This window comes from Chrysemys picta, chromosome 7, assembly GCF_011386835.1.
Source record: "Chrysemys picta bellii isolate R12L10 chromosome 7, ASM1138683v2, whole genome shotgun sequence".
NCBI lineage: Eukaryota > Metazoa > Chordata > Testudines > Emydidae > Chrysemys > Chrysemys picta.
The window spans coordinates 89379510-89394737 of record NC_088797.1 but is presented as its reverse complement, the minus strand read 5'-3'; the positions used below and the strand labels follow the sequence as shown (position 1 = coordinate 89394737).

At 43.6% G+C, this 15228-nt stretch overlaps 1 protein-coding gene across 4 annotated transcripts; it reads left to right on the top strand.

Moving 5' to 3' along the window:
• The first annotated feature begins 217 nt into the window (after window positions 1-217).
• DNAJC9 (DnaJ heat shock protein family (Hsp40) member C9) lies at window positions 218-14108 on the top strand. Of its 4 annotated transcripts, XM_005301726.5 has the most exons (5): window positions 218-808; window positions 1101-1241; window positions 9833-10087; window positions 11145-11231; window positions 13424-14108. In XM_005301726.5, exons 1-5 carry the CDS (start codon window positions 629-631, stop codon window positions 13541-13543), a joined length of 783 nt encoding a protein of 260 aa, XP_005301783.1. In that variant the 5' UTR covers window positions 218-628; the 3' UTR covers window positions 13544-14108. The 4 variants fall into 4 exon arrangements, with proteins under 4 accessions (XP_005301783.1, XP_065408072.1, XP_065408073.1 ...); XM_065552000.1 differs by lacking the exons at window positions 9833-10087; window positions 11145-11231; window positions 13424-14108 and adding exons at window positions 1506-1740; window positions 2011-4104 and having other exon boundaries at window positions 228-808; XM_065552001.1 differs by lacking the exons at window positions 9833-10087; window positions 11145-11231; window positions 13424-14108 and adding exons at window positions 1684-1740; window positions 2011-4104 and having other exon boundaries at window positions 230-808.
• The last annotated feature ends 1120 nt before the right edge of the window (window positions 14109-15228 follow it).

Here is a 15228-nt window from a genome sequence, read left to right as displayed (position 1 = left end):
AAGATAAAATATGATAACGCCCACCCTGTGGTTACCGTCCTGCCCGTAGGCCCCTCGCCTTCCCCTGCCTCCTCCAGCTGCTTAACTCCCAGTGCTCAATCACTTTCCCCCTCGACAGATTCTGCGCGTCGCTCCCCTCCGTTTAGCCCCCGCCCCGAGCAGCAGCAAAGACCCTCATTAGGACTGAGGCCCGGCTTCCCCAGTATCACGCATGCTCAGTAACAGCCGCGAGACAGACAAAGTGCGTCAGGCGGCTGAGCGCGGCCCCAATGTGAGCTCAGACCGGCCCTGCGCTTCACACCGCTCTGGGCGCCGACATCTCGCTGAGTGTTGGGACGACGCACAGGGCAGGGACCCGTGGGCAGCGGCCAGTCCCGCTTCCTACTGGGGAAGTCCCAGGGACGGCCAGCCCGCCGTCTAACGCGAAACTTCCTGGGGGCGGGGCTGTATTCACGACAGCTAAGGGCTGCGGAATTTATTTGCTCTCCCTGTCTCAACTGCGCATCTTTGCGGCAGTTCCAGACCCGGCCGTAAAGCCGCGCGGGTCGCAGACGTAGCGCGCGCGCCAAACTCGTCCCGCGAAACGAATCTGCTAGTCGCGCGGCGCTACCGAGGCGCCAGCGGCGGGATGGGGCTGCTGGAGCAGTGCGAGGCGGCGTTCGGCGCCGCCGACCTCTATCAAGTGCTGGGCGTCAGACGGGAGGCCTCGGGGGATGAGATCCGCCGCGGCTACCACAGGGTCTCGCTGCGGGTCCATCCGGACCGCGCGGCCCCAGACCGCAAGGAGGAGGCGACCCGGCACTTCCAGGTGAGCTCGCGGTGGTGAAGGGAAGAGAGACGCCCCCCGGGCCGAGCACCCCTGCCGCCTCCCCAGGAGTGGGCACCGCTATTGGCCCCTGTTATGCTGATAGCCGCTTTGTGTAAGTGCCCCGGCCCAGGCGGAGCTCGGGCTCAGCGCCTGTGGAGCTGCAGGGCCACAGCTGCTTGTGAGCAGCGTCTTGAATCCCCCGCAGCGAAGGCTGCGTCCCGTGGCTGTCCAGTGGGAGGGGGCGGGCCGCTGCACGGAGACTCGCTGCAGAGGGTGACGGTTGTTTCCTCAGTTCCTAGGCAAGGTGTATGCGGTACTGAGTGACCAGGACCAGCGGGCGCTGTATGACGAGCAGGGGATTGTAGATGAGGAGTCAGACGTTCTGAGCCAGGACCGCGACTGGGAGGAATACTGGAGACTGCTCTTCAAGAAGGTAGGGGCTGTTGCAGTGAAGGGCTAATGATCTAGGGGAATCCTTAGCTCTGCTACTGAGTGAGTCCCAGATCTAGTGCTCCTGGAAGGGAGGATGTGTCCGGAATTGCTAGATAATGATCTCTACATCTGGTGCATGCTCTAAAAGTGCTGTGGCCCTGGTTAAGGGGAACTTGTTTTCTTTCCAGCTATCTATCATATCTGCCTTAGTGTTGTACTGTCCTAGGCAGTTGCTAATTCTGTTGCTCTACCATTCTCTCACTAGAAGGGAAAACCTATAATGGCAGCAGGCCGTAAAAGAGACCCAGTTTGGGAATATTTTAATGAAGTTCCTCTACCTGTGGGTAAGACAGGCATGCGTGCAAAATGCAAACAGTGCAACAAAGAAATGCAAGGCTTGGTTGCACGAATGAAACAACATCATGAGAAGTGTTCCTTCTCAGGAGGAGGTTACATTGAAGATGATGAAAGGAACATGTCTGACCATGCAGGATCTTCAGGTTGGTAAACTTTTTAAATTCATACTTCTTTCTTACAGACTGCCTGTCTTCCTTCTGGACTATTCTTGAATTCTTACGTTTGAGAGTTGTTACTCTATGGTACTATCATTTTAGATGCAGTTGTGATAAAGAAATAGCTGAAATAGGCAGATCTTCCTTTTATAATTTCACCTTTAAAGTAGTACTGAGTGTCAGTGAATGCAACGAGTAATACTAAATGAGCAGTATGGTAATAATAATTAAATAACTGTATTGACTTACTTTGTTTAGGAGAATCCATCCTCAACATACAGGATTCTGAAGACTATCCACCTTCAAGATCACCATCATTTTCTATAGTTTCAGAGTTATCTGTCAATGATAGTGTTTCAGTCACATCATGTATGTCACATAGCCACAGTATATCACCTGTAGCAAAAAGAAAAAAAAATCTCCATCACCCAGAAACAACTGTAGATAAGTTTGTGATAAGAACCAGCAGATTACAAAAAGAGGTAATTGATGAAAAAATTGCCCGGTTTGTTTATGCAACAAACTCTCCTTTCCATACGATTGAGAACCCACACTTCATTAACATGGTTCAGTCATTAAGACCAGGATACAGTCCACCCAACAGAGCAGATGTTGCAGGCAAATTGCTGGATAAAGTTTATGAAAGTGAAATTGAGCAGTGTGCAAAAGGTCTAGAGGGTGAAATTGTTAACTTGAGTCTTGATGGGTGGAGCAATGTCCACAATGATCCTGTTGTATGTGCTTGTGTGACAACAGAAGAAGGGAATGTCTTCCTTACAGAAACAATTGATACATCAGGAAATGCACACACAGCAGAATACTTACAAGAAGTAGTAGGAAAAGCTATAACAAACTGTGAAAACAAATTCAAATGTCTAGTACGCAGCTTGGTCACAGACAATGTTGCAAATGTATCCAAGATGAGAAGAAATTTAGAAGAGCGTGAAGAGAGTCCCAAGCTAATAACATACGGTTGCAGTGCTCATTTGATGCACCTCCTAGCCAAAGACTTCGGTATTCCAGAAATAAAGGCTAATGTTGTTGAAATTGCAAAATACTTCCGCAACAACCACTTTGCATCAGCTGCTCTGAAAAAAGTGGGAGGGACCAAGCTAACTCTCCCACAAGACGTGCGATGGAACTCAGTAGTGGACTGTTTTGAGCACTATATCAAGAACTGGCCTAATCTGATGACAGTTTGTGAACAAAATAGTGAAAAAATAGACGGCACTGTCACAGCCAAAGTTCTCAACATTGGGCTTAAGAGAAATGTTCAACATATGCTGAGTACCCTGAAGCCTATTTCTGTAGCCTTGAACAAAATACAAGGAAATAGCTGTTTTATTGCTGACGCTGTTGAAATTTGGAAGGAACTGAGTGAGATCTTAAAAAGAGAGATATGCAATGACAGAGTTAAATTACAAGCATTAAAAAAACGAATGGGACAAGCACTATCTCCAGCTCATTTTCTTGCAAATATTCTCAATACTCGGTACCAGGGTCAAACCTTAACTGCTGAAGAAGAGGAGTTGGCTATGACATGGACATCCAGCAATCATCCCTCCATAATGCCAACTATAATAAACTTCAGAGCTAAGGGTGAACCATTCAAGAAATATATGTTTGCTGATGATGTTTTAAAGAGAGTCACACCAGTGAACTGGTGGAAGTCACTTAAGCACTTGGATTCAGAGACTGTTGAAGTGATAATCTCACTTTTAACAGCAGTAGCGTCTTCTGCCGGTGTAGAAAGAATATTTTCTTCCTTTGGATTAAGTCATTCCAAATTGAGAAATCATTTGGGACCTGAAAACAGGAAAGCTTGTTTTTCTTTTCCAGATTATGAACAAACAGGAAAAGGAAGCTGAAGACGACTGAGTTAGCTACAGAAGCCAGTATTTTAAGTTTCTCATGTCAACCTCATAGTCAATTTTAATTTATTTATTTAAAAAAAATATTCTTTGACTATTTAGTTTAAAACAATTTTAACAAAAACAAACCTGATTTTAAAAAACTTGAATGTTTAACTAAATTCAAAAATTTATATGTTTGTTTTGTTAAAATATTTTGTTTGCCATTGAAGAAAAAAATCCAGAATACAGAATGTTGTTGTTTTTAGTTAAAACAATTTAAATGTCTGTCTGGTGATATTCTCCTCCTAATACAGCATGTCAAGAAAATCCAAATATTAATGATTAACCTGTTGAATTGGAGATAGTTCACCTCCCAATGACTTCATAAATATCTGCTTCAATTACCTTTGGTAAATGAAATAACCAAACAATCATTCGTTTTCTGATATAGTTGTAACACTAATCTGAAAAGTTTTCAAAATAAATCACTTTAAAAATGTATAGTGTGTGTACCTTCTAAAAATGAAACCTACATCGATCTCTGAGTTGTAAAGAATGTGTATTAAGGTTATAACAACCAACAAGAATGCACTTTTATGCAGAATTTCATGCTTAAATCGAGTCTTCCTGACTCATGATTTAAATCAAATCCACCCTGCTCTAGCTGAATTAAAACATGTCACTGATCAGTTGGGTAGATGTTCATCTATAGCAACAAGATGCTTCAGGTGTAAACCAAGAGCAAAAGTGATGGTTAGGGACCTAGAAGAAGATAGTGGGCAGAAAAATTTCCATTGGCTCTACATAGACTCACTAGATTGCCTTCATCAAGGTTCAGTCAACAGTGGCTTACAGCAATGAGTTTACAGTGTACTTTGATCAGATTTGGGGCAATCTCAAACTGCAGTGGTGTCAAAGGAGAGGACCAATACATGGTCTTCTCTCAGGCGTTCTTGATGATACTAGTTATTTCAATGGGCTTTTATCATGAGATGCTGGTGATGCAAAAGTCAGTTAGCCTGGAGGCTGATGCTCTTAAAATAATGTAGTTACTAAATGATAAAGTTCAATCTTGGTATCTCTTCTCCAACTTGAATGTGTAGCTGCTTTTAAGGGGAGCAGTGGGGGCAAACAATCTAACTGGCTTCAAGACTCAGCTTGATAAGTTTATGGAGGGGATGGTGTGATTGGAGTGCCTACAATGGCATGTGGCCCATTGGTGACTGCCAGTTGCAAAAATCCCCAATGGCCAGAGATGGGACGCTAGATGGATAGGGCTCTGAGTTACTACAGATAGTTCTTTCCCAGGTATCTGCCTGGTGGGTCTTGCCCACATGCTTAGGGTCTAACTGAAACCCATATTTGGGGTCAGGAAGGAATTTTATGCTGGGTCAGATTGGCAGAGACCCTGGGGGTTTTCACCTTCCTCTGCAGCATGGGACATGGGTCACTTGCAGGTTTAAACTAGTGTAAATGGTGAATTCTCTGTAATTTTAAATCTTTAATGATTTGAGGACTTCAGTAACTCAGCCAGAAATTATGGGTCTATTACAGAAGTGGGTGGATGAGGTCCTGTGACCCGCAAAGTGCAGGAGATCAGACTAAAATAAAGTATGTATTACTTGGTAAGAATAACCAGGCTGGATTCACAGCTCAGGCTGTCTTCTGGGGTGGAAACTCCAGTTTTGAGCCTGGTGGCTTGTGGGGATGTATCATCCCTACACCAACCTAATGAAAAGTTCCATAAGGAGGTAAGGGTCACGATGGGACACTTGCCAGGTAAACAAACATGGCCTTATGTAAGGCCCCCTGGTGGTCTAGGATTATATAAGATGATCATGGCCTTATGTAAGGCCCCCTGGTGGTCTAGTATTATATAAGATGAGGTAAACAAATCATGGCCTTATGTAAGGAACGGTTGAACCAATCGGTGTGGGGCTATACATGTGATAAACACATGATTCTCCTTCTTGTCCAATCCGTAGATGTGTGATTATAGCCTAATTGTGTTATGTAATGTTGAGAAAAAACTATAAAAGAAAGCTTGTAATAAACAGAATGGGATTCAGCCTGCAACCACAGTGGTCGTGTGCTTTATCTGCTCCGCATGGAACCCCACAAATGGTGACCCCGACGTGATTCGGCTTGGACATCAAGGCAGCCAGGACTTTGCCCAGAGTGAGCTAGCAGAGATCATACTAGACACAGCTGCCAGTGGAGCAGGGATCAATGTTCTCAGACAGTAGACCCAACAGGTGTTGTCTCAGAAGCTGAGCAAAGAAAAAGCAGATCCAACCAAAAAAAGGATCTGAGTGGTCAGACTCTGTCATCTCTCATGAAGAAACTGGAACAATTGAATTTAGATATTGAAGAGGCTCTCAGTGCTGGCTCTTCTCCTTCCAGCACTCCTTCTACCAAAAAGCGCAAACAGCCGTGCTCTGTTAAGGTGGAAACAGGCCTTCTTCACAAAGATCATCAAAGAAAGGGAATCTGTGGGAATAAGAGGGCAGGCTACCAAGATTTAGATGGTTTGCCAAGCTCAGTGTCAACTGGAGCACGACCAAAAACTGAACATGGTTTGAGAAAAGGCGGAGGTGGCAGCCGCGGCAGGAGGTACCGGAGGATACCGGCTCCTGGTCGTCCGAGAGAGACGTTCGTGAGCTCACAGCCGACTGAAGCGTTCGGTGAGAAAAGGCGGAGGTGGCAGCCGAGGCAGGAGGTACCGGAGAATACCGGCTCCTGGTCGTCCGAGAGAGACGTTCGTGAGTTCACAGCCGACTGAAGCGTTCGGTGAGAAAAGGCGGAGGTGGCAGCCGCGGCAGGAGGTACCGGAGGATACCGGCTCCTGGTCGTCCGAGAGAGACGTTCGTGAGCTCACAGCCGACTGAAGCGTTCGATGAGAAAAGGCGGACGTGGCAGCCGCGGCAGGAGGTACCGGAGGATACCGGCTCCTGGTCGTCCGAGAGAGACATTCGTGAGCTCACAGGTGAGCGGCTGCATTTAATAAAATGGGCTCTGCTTTGTCTGCAGAGGAGGAGACAGTGCATGATTTTTTATTATGCATCGCTAAAAAGCGGGGAGAGAAGCTTCCCTCTGACGCGTTGTCCCGTTTGTTGAAATGGGGGCAGAGACGCGGGTTTTTTGTTACTCCTGATACTGTCTTTGATAAGGCAGTCTGGGAAAGTCTAGGCTCTGACCTCTGGGAGTCGGTCTCTCATGGCAACAAGGAGGCCGTGTCATTGAGCCAAATATGGTGCAAATCTAAGAAACTAATAGAGACACTTGCGGCAGAAGCCGAGGTCCAGTCGGCCATTAATGACCTCTTTCGGCCAAAAGAGGAGGCGCCTTATGTGTTGCCGGTGGGAGCCCGTAAGTTCTTTGGGGGTGAGGACACTATCATACCACTCATCCCCAGTGCACCCGAAGCTGATCCTAGTATCGTCCCATTACCGGACGACCCCGCGAATAAAATGGAGGTCTCGAGCCCAGAAGGGGATAAGTTACAAGAATTTCGGGCAGAAATGTACAAACAGGGCCTTCAGCTACAGGACATGCTGAATCAGTTGTCCCATTTGGCCGGTGAGAGCCATCCCCCGCAGTCCCACACATTGCGAGCCCTGAACCAGCCCGGCTTTCCTGTCACCAATAATGTTTGTACCCCAAAGTTCCGGGCGGAGTTCCCGGGGCAGGGTGAGCAGTTGCAGAATAGGTTAAAAAGAATGGCGGAGCCAGGCTTATCTAACTTTGAAAGGACATATAGGAAAAAACCACCGGATAAGATCCCTCCGGCCGTGGCTCAAGACACAAATTGCTAAAGAGCCCGACGCCGCCACGCAGGAGCCGGACGACGACCCCGCGGCACCGGACTTGCACTTGTTGTTTGCTACAACCTAGACACCTGATAATGCTGTACTTCTGTTTGTTCGGACTCCTTATTATAGGAGCAGGGGTCTTCGTATGTCCAAACTCTGTACCTTTTGTTAACCCACGACAAAATGTTTGGGTCACCTGGGCAAACCAAACTGGCCAAAAAGCATGGCCACCCCATCGGATCCCCAATGGTTTTCATGGGTATTTATGTAATATTATGTTTTTTAATAGTTCTCCATATATTTCCCAGTTGTTAAATGTCACCTGTCGTCAGTTTTATAGGTTCAAAAAAAGTAGTCAGGTGGCTAGTAATTGTCCTAATGTTAGTTGGACCCTCCTATAGGCCTTATTTAAGAAAAAGGGGGGAGGTGTGGGGATGTATCATCCCTACACCAACCTAATGAAAAGTTCCATAAGGAGGTAAGGGTCACGATGGGACACTTGCCAGGTAAACAAACATGGCCTTATGTAAGGCCCCCTGGTGGTCTAGGATTATATAAGATGATCATGGCCTTATGTAAGACCCCCTGGTGGTCTAGGATTATATAAGATGATCATGGCCTTATGTAAGACCCCCTGGTGGTCTAGGATTATATAAGATGATCATGGCCTTATGTAAGGCCCCCTGGTGGTCTAGTATTATATAAGATGAGGTAAACAAATCATGGCCTTATGTAAGGAACGGTTGAACCAATCGGTGTGGGGCTATACATGTGATAAACACATGATTCTCCTTCTTGTCCAATCCGTAGATATGTGATTATAGCCTAATTGTGTTATGTAATGTTAAGAAAAACTATAAAAGAAAGCTTGTAATAAACAGAATGGGATTCAGCCTGCAACCACAGTGGTAGTGTGCTTTATCTGCTCCGCATGGAACCCCACAGTGGCTGGCTGATAACTTGGGGTGAGAAGGAAGCTGTGAGCCCAGGTTGGGCTCAATTTCACAGCATGGAGCCTACCAGCAGTGAAATTGTCATTTTTGTCAGTTTCAGGGCTCCAGATGTGAGCCCCAGCACTGCTGCTCTGAGTCCAGGCAGCCATGAAACTGACAAGAATGACAGCCAAGAACCAATGTAAGTAACACAGTATCTACCCAGGGGTGGGCAAACTACAGCCTGCAGGCCGGACCCGGCTCGCGAGCTATTTTAAGTCGGACTGTGAGCTCCCACTGGGGCGCCGGGTCAGGGGCCGCACTACGCAGCTCAGCCCTGCTCCGGCGCTCCAGCCGGGGCGCTGGGTTGGGGGCCGTACCACGCGGCTCCCGGAAGCCGCAGCATGGCCCTGCTCCAAGGGTCGGGAGCTGCTCCATGCCTAGGAGCCGGAGAAGGGACATGCCAGTGCTTCTAGGAGCTGCTTGAGATAAGCACTGCTCGGAGCCTGCACCCCATAGCCTCTCCCCACGCCCCTGCCCCTGCCCCAGCCCTGATCCCCCTCCCACTCTCCAAACCCCTCAATCCCAGCATGGAGCAGCCTCCTGCATCCCAAACCTTTCAGCCCCACCCCAGAGCCCATACCCCCAGCTGGAACATGCACCCCTGCCCCAGCCCTGATCCCCTCTGAACCCTCAGTCCCAGCCCAGAGCACCCTCCTATACCCCGAACTCCTCATCCCTAGCCCCACCCCAGAGCCTGCATCACAACCTCAATTTTGTGAGCATTCGTGGCCTGACATACAATTTCTATTTCCCGATGTGACTCTCAGGCTAAAAAGGTTTGCCCACCCCGGTCTACACGGACACTGCATCGCCCTAACCTCGTGGAGGTGTAGTTATTATGTCGGTGTAGCAGGCCAGTTACTTCAGCGGAAGCATCATTCTAGTGTAGACGCAGACATAATTAGGTCGATGTCAGCTGCCTTACATGGACCTAACTCTGTAGTGTAGACCAAGCCTCAGTACCTTAGGGTATGTCTATACTTAAATTGCTACAGCAGCAGAGCTGCAGCACTTCAGTGTAGATCGCATTCCACAAGAGTAACGGCCTCCTTGACATGCCTTAAGCATATTCCCATTGTAGAAATTTGCAGAGCTGCTACGTGGACATTATGCATTACACCTAGCATTCCAATAGGATGCTCAGTTTATTAGAGCCTCCATGTCCCACTTCCTTCAGATGACAGTACTGCTTTTCAAATTGTCCTATGAGTTTGAATGGGTAGAGTCCTTCCTGAAGAACTCCCATTACTGGTGAATAACCTTCATTTCCCTTTTTACAATAATTTTAACATCAAATTTTGGGTTGGAAAACTTGAATGTGTATCTAAATTTCTTTTCTAATCTGACGTTGAGAATTTGCCTTTTGTGGTAAATAAATCTTGTAATTCATGATGTTTTAACTTAATTTTTAAAATTTCAGATCACCATAAAAGATATTGAAGACTTTGAAAAGAAGTACAAAGGTTCAGAAGAAGAGCTGGCTGATGTTAAAGCAGCATATGAAGATTTCAAGGGAGACATAGACAAAATTATGGAATCTGTGCTGTGTGTTGATTATACAGATGAGCCAAGAATAAGGAAGATCATACAACAAGCCATTGACTCTGGAGAAGTTCCATCCTACAAAGTCTTTGTAAAAGAATCTAAGCAAAAAATGAATGCAAGGAAAAGGAGGGTATGTTACTGCACATGCAAGGGGTTAAAGGGGGAAATTATTGAATATTTACACTTGGCAGGAAGTAGTCTTTTCAAATCCTCCTTTACGTACAAATTCTCTCCCCATTGGAAAAACATAGGATGAGTTTTATAAAGAAAGAACTGAGACACCATCATGAGTTGCTGGACTTAAAGTTTGAATCTAAGTCTAGAAACTTTCTATTTTGTCTTTTCAACAGTAACTAAGGCTTTGTCTACACTAGCACTTTTGTTGGCAAAACTTCTGTCAGTCAGGGGTGTGGAAAAAAACTGAACCCCCCTGACTGACATAAGTTTCATTGACAAAAGTGCCAGTGTGGACAGCACTTTGTTGGCAGGAGATGTTCTCCTGCCGATATAACTATTGCCACTCCTTGGGGGTGGTTTAATTATGCCGGCAGGAGAGCTTTCTCCCACCGGCATAGAGTGGCTACACAGGAGACCTTACAGCGGTGCAGCCTTACATATAAACATAGCCTTAGTTTTTCAAATGTCATGTCTTTTAATTGCAGTCAGTTTGCTGCTAAGGGTTTCAGTACAATAATAGGCACTTATATATTACTTTCTACTTGCATTTCATTTGTTTGAATACCATACCTACTTTGCTAACAGCTTATCAAAGTTCAAAATATTGGAGCAGATCAGTGTCTCTTGACCCAAATCTAGAGGGACAGTGTTAGGCCAAAAAACTGACTTCTGGAATCCTACTGTATATTTATTCTTTATACCAGACAGTGCATGCAGCAATTTTATTGATAGTCGAATGATAAAAGTTGTTAAAATTCAGATGTGAAGAAGCAAAAACATGGCAGGATTTCCTAATAGCGGAACCAGTATTGGACATTTGTTTAATGCAGACAACACTTTAAGGCCAAACAACTTTGAACAAATAACTTTTTCCACTAGAGTTTTTTTGCTACTTTGCTCCTCTGTTTTGTATTTAGACACAAAAGGAAGTATTCAATAACTGTTGTAATAAAACTTTGGTCAAATAACATGCTGTTTGTTTTCGTCTAAGCAGCTAGTTACTATTTCAGGCTCAAGAAGAAGCTAAAGAGGCAGAAAAGACCAGAGAAGAACTCGGTCTTGGTGATGGGGAAGATGACTTGAAAGCACTAATTCAAGTAAGCTTTGAGGATCTCTGTCGAGAAGGCATTTTTATGTCTTTGACTTCAGATAGTTGTTACCTTTTGGTGCCCAAATGCCAGTAGGCTAATATGGTTGCAGATCATTGCATATTGGAAAAAATCTACTGGAGATTAGAATGAGTCCTGTTGTTGAATGTTATGCCTTTCATTTAGTCTTCAGAAGGCTCTGATTAACACTGAATATGATACAAAATTTTATTTAATAAATTCACTTGGATAACCTGGTTCACTGTAGTTATACTTATTCTGGTCCCAAATAAACCATGAAAGTTTAGATTGGGAACCTAGGAATTGCTATATAGGTCCATCTCATCTTACGCTGGGGTTACGTTCCGCAGTCAGCGCCTAAAGCGAAAATTGCATAGTCAAAATTACATTGAGTGTAATGGCGAGCGGAATCGCCCATACTACAGAAACAGTATTTAAATTATTTTTCTCTTTTTTGTTTTTTGTTTTGTTTTTGCCAACCATGTAAAGCTGAAATCGCGCATGTTAAATGCGCCTAAGATGCGACAGACCTGTACTGAATAGACACCACAATAAAGGAACCATTGATGTGTTTGCAGTCCCTGATGGGTGTAGACACAAATGTTCTTCATTAGCTTTGTACTTTACTCTCTGAAAGATTCCACAGGTTGTGTGGTGGTAGTCTGCCCTGAGGTCTCTATCCTGTTGGGTACCATAAGGATCTAGTCTGTCACCCCTTATTCAGTGTGCATGTGAGACCACTCATTACTGAGATGTGTTGAAGTGTTTTCATACTGATAACATCCAGCTTTATATAGGTAGCTTGTCCATCCCAGATCGTGTTGTCAAGTAGGCAAATTTGGGCCATGAATAAGGGCAAGAAAGCTGAGTTTGAATCCTGAGAATATTAGCGATTGGAAGATGCAACTTGTAGTTAGCAGAGATGTTATAATTTCCTCTGATTACAAATGAAGGCCAGACATCCTCAGAGGTCACATCTTGAGGGATGTAGTTAGATTCTCAGCTATTTTTAAAGGACAAAAGAGCATCTGCAACCAAGTTGGCTTTTTACTATCCATGTCTGGCCAGGAGGCTACATTTTTTTTTTTCTGAGGTGGACCATGCTGCTATGATCTGTGCTTCTGTCACCTGTAGGTAGGACAACTGCAGTGCATTCTACATGAGGTTACACTTCACATTTATTTAAAATCTGAAGCTATGAAGAATATAGTAACTTGATAGTTAAGTGAAGGGTCTTCCTGTGAACACATTATATCAATACTCCAAGAGCTTTATTGGCTGCTTAATGTTTTCTAGGTGGAAGTTTAAGGTATTGGTTTTTACCTATAAAGTTCTGTGGCTGCTTCTCAGAAGTGCTGAGCAGCCACTAGTCCATTGAAATCCAGGAGAACTGCATGCTCAGCCCCTTTGAAAAGCAAGCTATAAGTGACCTGAGATTTTTCTCTTTGAGGAATTGCGTTACTCCCCATGACATACTATCACAGTTGAGGCTGGTGGAGGTGCCTGAGTTTGACTTTGAGCTCCCTCTGTATATATGAGGGAGCTTCTGACAAAGGGTGTTGCATGAAGAACCCTTGACTTTGGAATTCACTGCATCTGTTCTCCCCGCCTTGATCTGAAATAGCCTAAATCTGCTGATCTTCCCCATATCCAGCAAGGCCCATCTGAGTGGTCATTTAGAAAACACTGAGGTGGCTACAGGAGGGATGGTTTGCTTTGGAAGGGGATGTGAAGACGTTAGTTTGAATTATGCTTGCTGATATGTTTGTAGGGGTGGCGGAGGAAATGTATTGCTGTTTAGGATATATTTTTGAATTGTAACTACTTTAGTTAATGGCAAGGGAGCCTCCTATGAGTCTCTTATGCTGTATTTGTATAAACAAATTAGATACCTAGATCATTTCTCCTTTCCAGAATATAATTCTGGTCTGTTACCTCCTTCCAGGAACCCACCCCCATTGTCAATCAGTTAATATTTTTGTTGCCCTTTTCTAGCCTTTATCTTGACATTTATTTTTAGATACTAGATTAAGGTGGACCATAGATTTTTACATAATTATATTACATCTTCCATATTCTCTTAGTACATCTCAACATCTTATTTAACTATGCAGATTATTCTAATGAAGTTGGATCTCACAATGACTTTTTGGTAAACAGATTTCTCATTCATTTTATAGAGCAGAAATAAAGATAGAAAAAAAGAAATAGATGACTTTCTGGCTCAAATGGAAGCAAAGTATGGAAACAATTCCAAAAAAGGAGGAAAGAAAACAGCACCCAAGAAGGCAAAGAAATAGTTATCTATTGACTTTCTAGCCTTTATGTCAATCCACAAATGAACACCTAAGTTCCAGTGAATCTCTGCAACCTTCCTGACTTCCAGTGTAGAGCACGTGCACATCAATTCATTGTGGCTGGGAAGATATGATAGCAAGTGAGATGAAAACAAACTTTTTGGTGACACTATTTTAAATCTTCTCCTAAATTTTAGTTAGGATTAAATAGGTTATTGGGATTACCATTGTGCTCCAGATAAGGGTTGTAAATGTACTATTTGGGATCTATATTTCTGTCAAAATTTGAATTGTGTAAGCACATCAGAACCCAACTAGTGAGACTGTTGGTGGCAAAACAATGTAATTTAACAGGATTGATAGTCTTAAAAATGTTGGTCTATGTGGCATGTTACCTGAATATCTTATTTTCTAGTTCTGTTCATGCTTACCAGTTTCCTCTGTAATATCCTGTTGCTCTTCTTATGGTCTTTGCACTTCTGTTCAGCAGGGCAAGAGTTTTTCAATATTTGTGGTTTTATTAAAGATATTTTTGAAAGCTAGCTTAAATAAAAATGTTTTTGCAAAACCGCAGTACTCTTGTTTTTTCAACCCCATGTTTTTGCAAGTGTTTTTATAGATGTCTAAAATAGAACAGTAATAATGAAATTGACTATCTGTTCAAACACCTGATGTTGAATTGCCTAACATTAAGTAATACTGCATGATATTATAGCATCTGACAGAAAACCAACCATTCAAGCAAAATGATGGACATATAGTCCCACAATGGCATGCGGTTATGTTGACATTTGTCCTGCAAGAGGCCTAACTGTTACAATTTCATTATTTCCATAATGAAGCCCTCTTTCTGTAAGTTGTATGAAAGTTCTCATAGAACTGGTCTATTGTAAAAATACAAGTAATTTAAGCAACTTCATTTAGATTTTTTTCTTATGAAGTAATAGTCCTGTAGTAAGTCTAGTAATAATAATATAAAGGCAGCAGAAATTCATGTAATATGCCTTGGTATAAATTGGAGGGACAGTTAATTTTAAAAATGCATTAGCTGAAAGAAACTGTATTTAGACACAGCCTTATTTTATTTTGTGAAACCTATTTTTGTAGGCCTTTTTAGTAGCCAGGTGCTGAACATTTGCAACTTGAAGCTAATGGAAGTTACAGGTACTCATCAGTTTCTAAGATCACTCCCTGAATTTAAGGTTGACTAGAACTGTATTGAAATGATTGAGTTTTTTGAGAATTATATTTCATGCTTAGTGTTACCTCATTGCTTTTAACAGTTATTACCCTGAAGCTGACAGACAAACTATATTAAATCATTAAGTAACTGTGATTAGGTGCAAAACAAATCTTACCAAACAAAAGCATTCAGTAGTGCAAACTTTTGACATCTGTTGACCCCTATCATGCACAGGAATTGTATCTGTAATGAGATTGAATTTTGGTAAAAAGTCTCCAGAGGTGGTCTCAGGCTACGAACTACATGTACCTTTAGTTAGGGGCCATAATACCATCGAAGCTGCATTTGTCTTGTGTGTGTTAATAGGGTAGCACAAACAGAGGAGTTGCGGAGAAAAATATTTTGGTCCCTAACACAAGTGTTGCCATATGGCCTGATCTGAACTACTTTGACAGTTTTAATTTAGATAATTTTCATTTCCTTAAAGGAAGGAACCTTTGTAGTG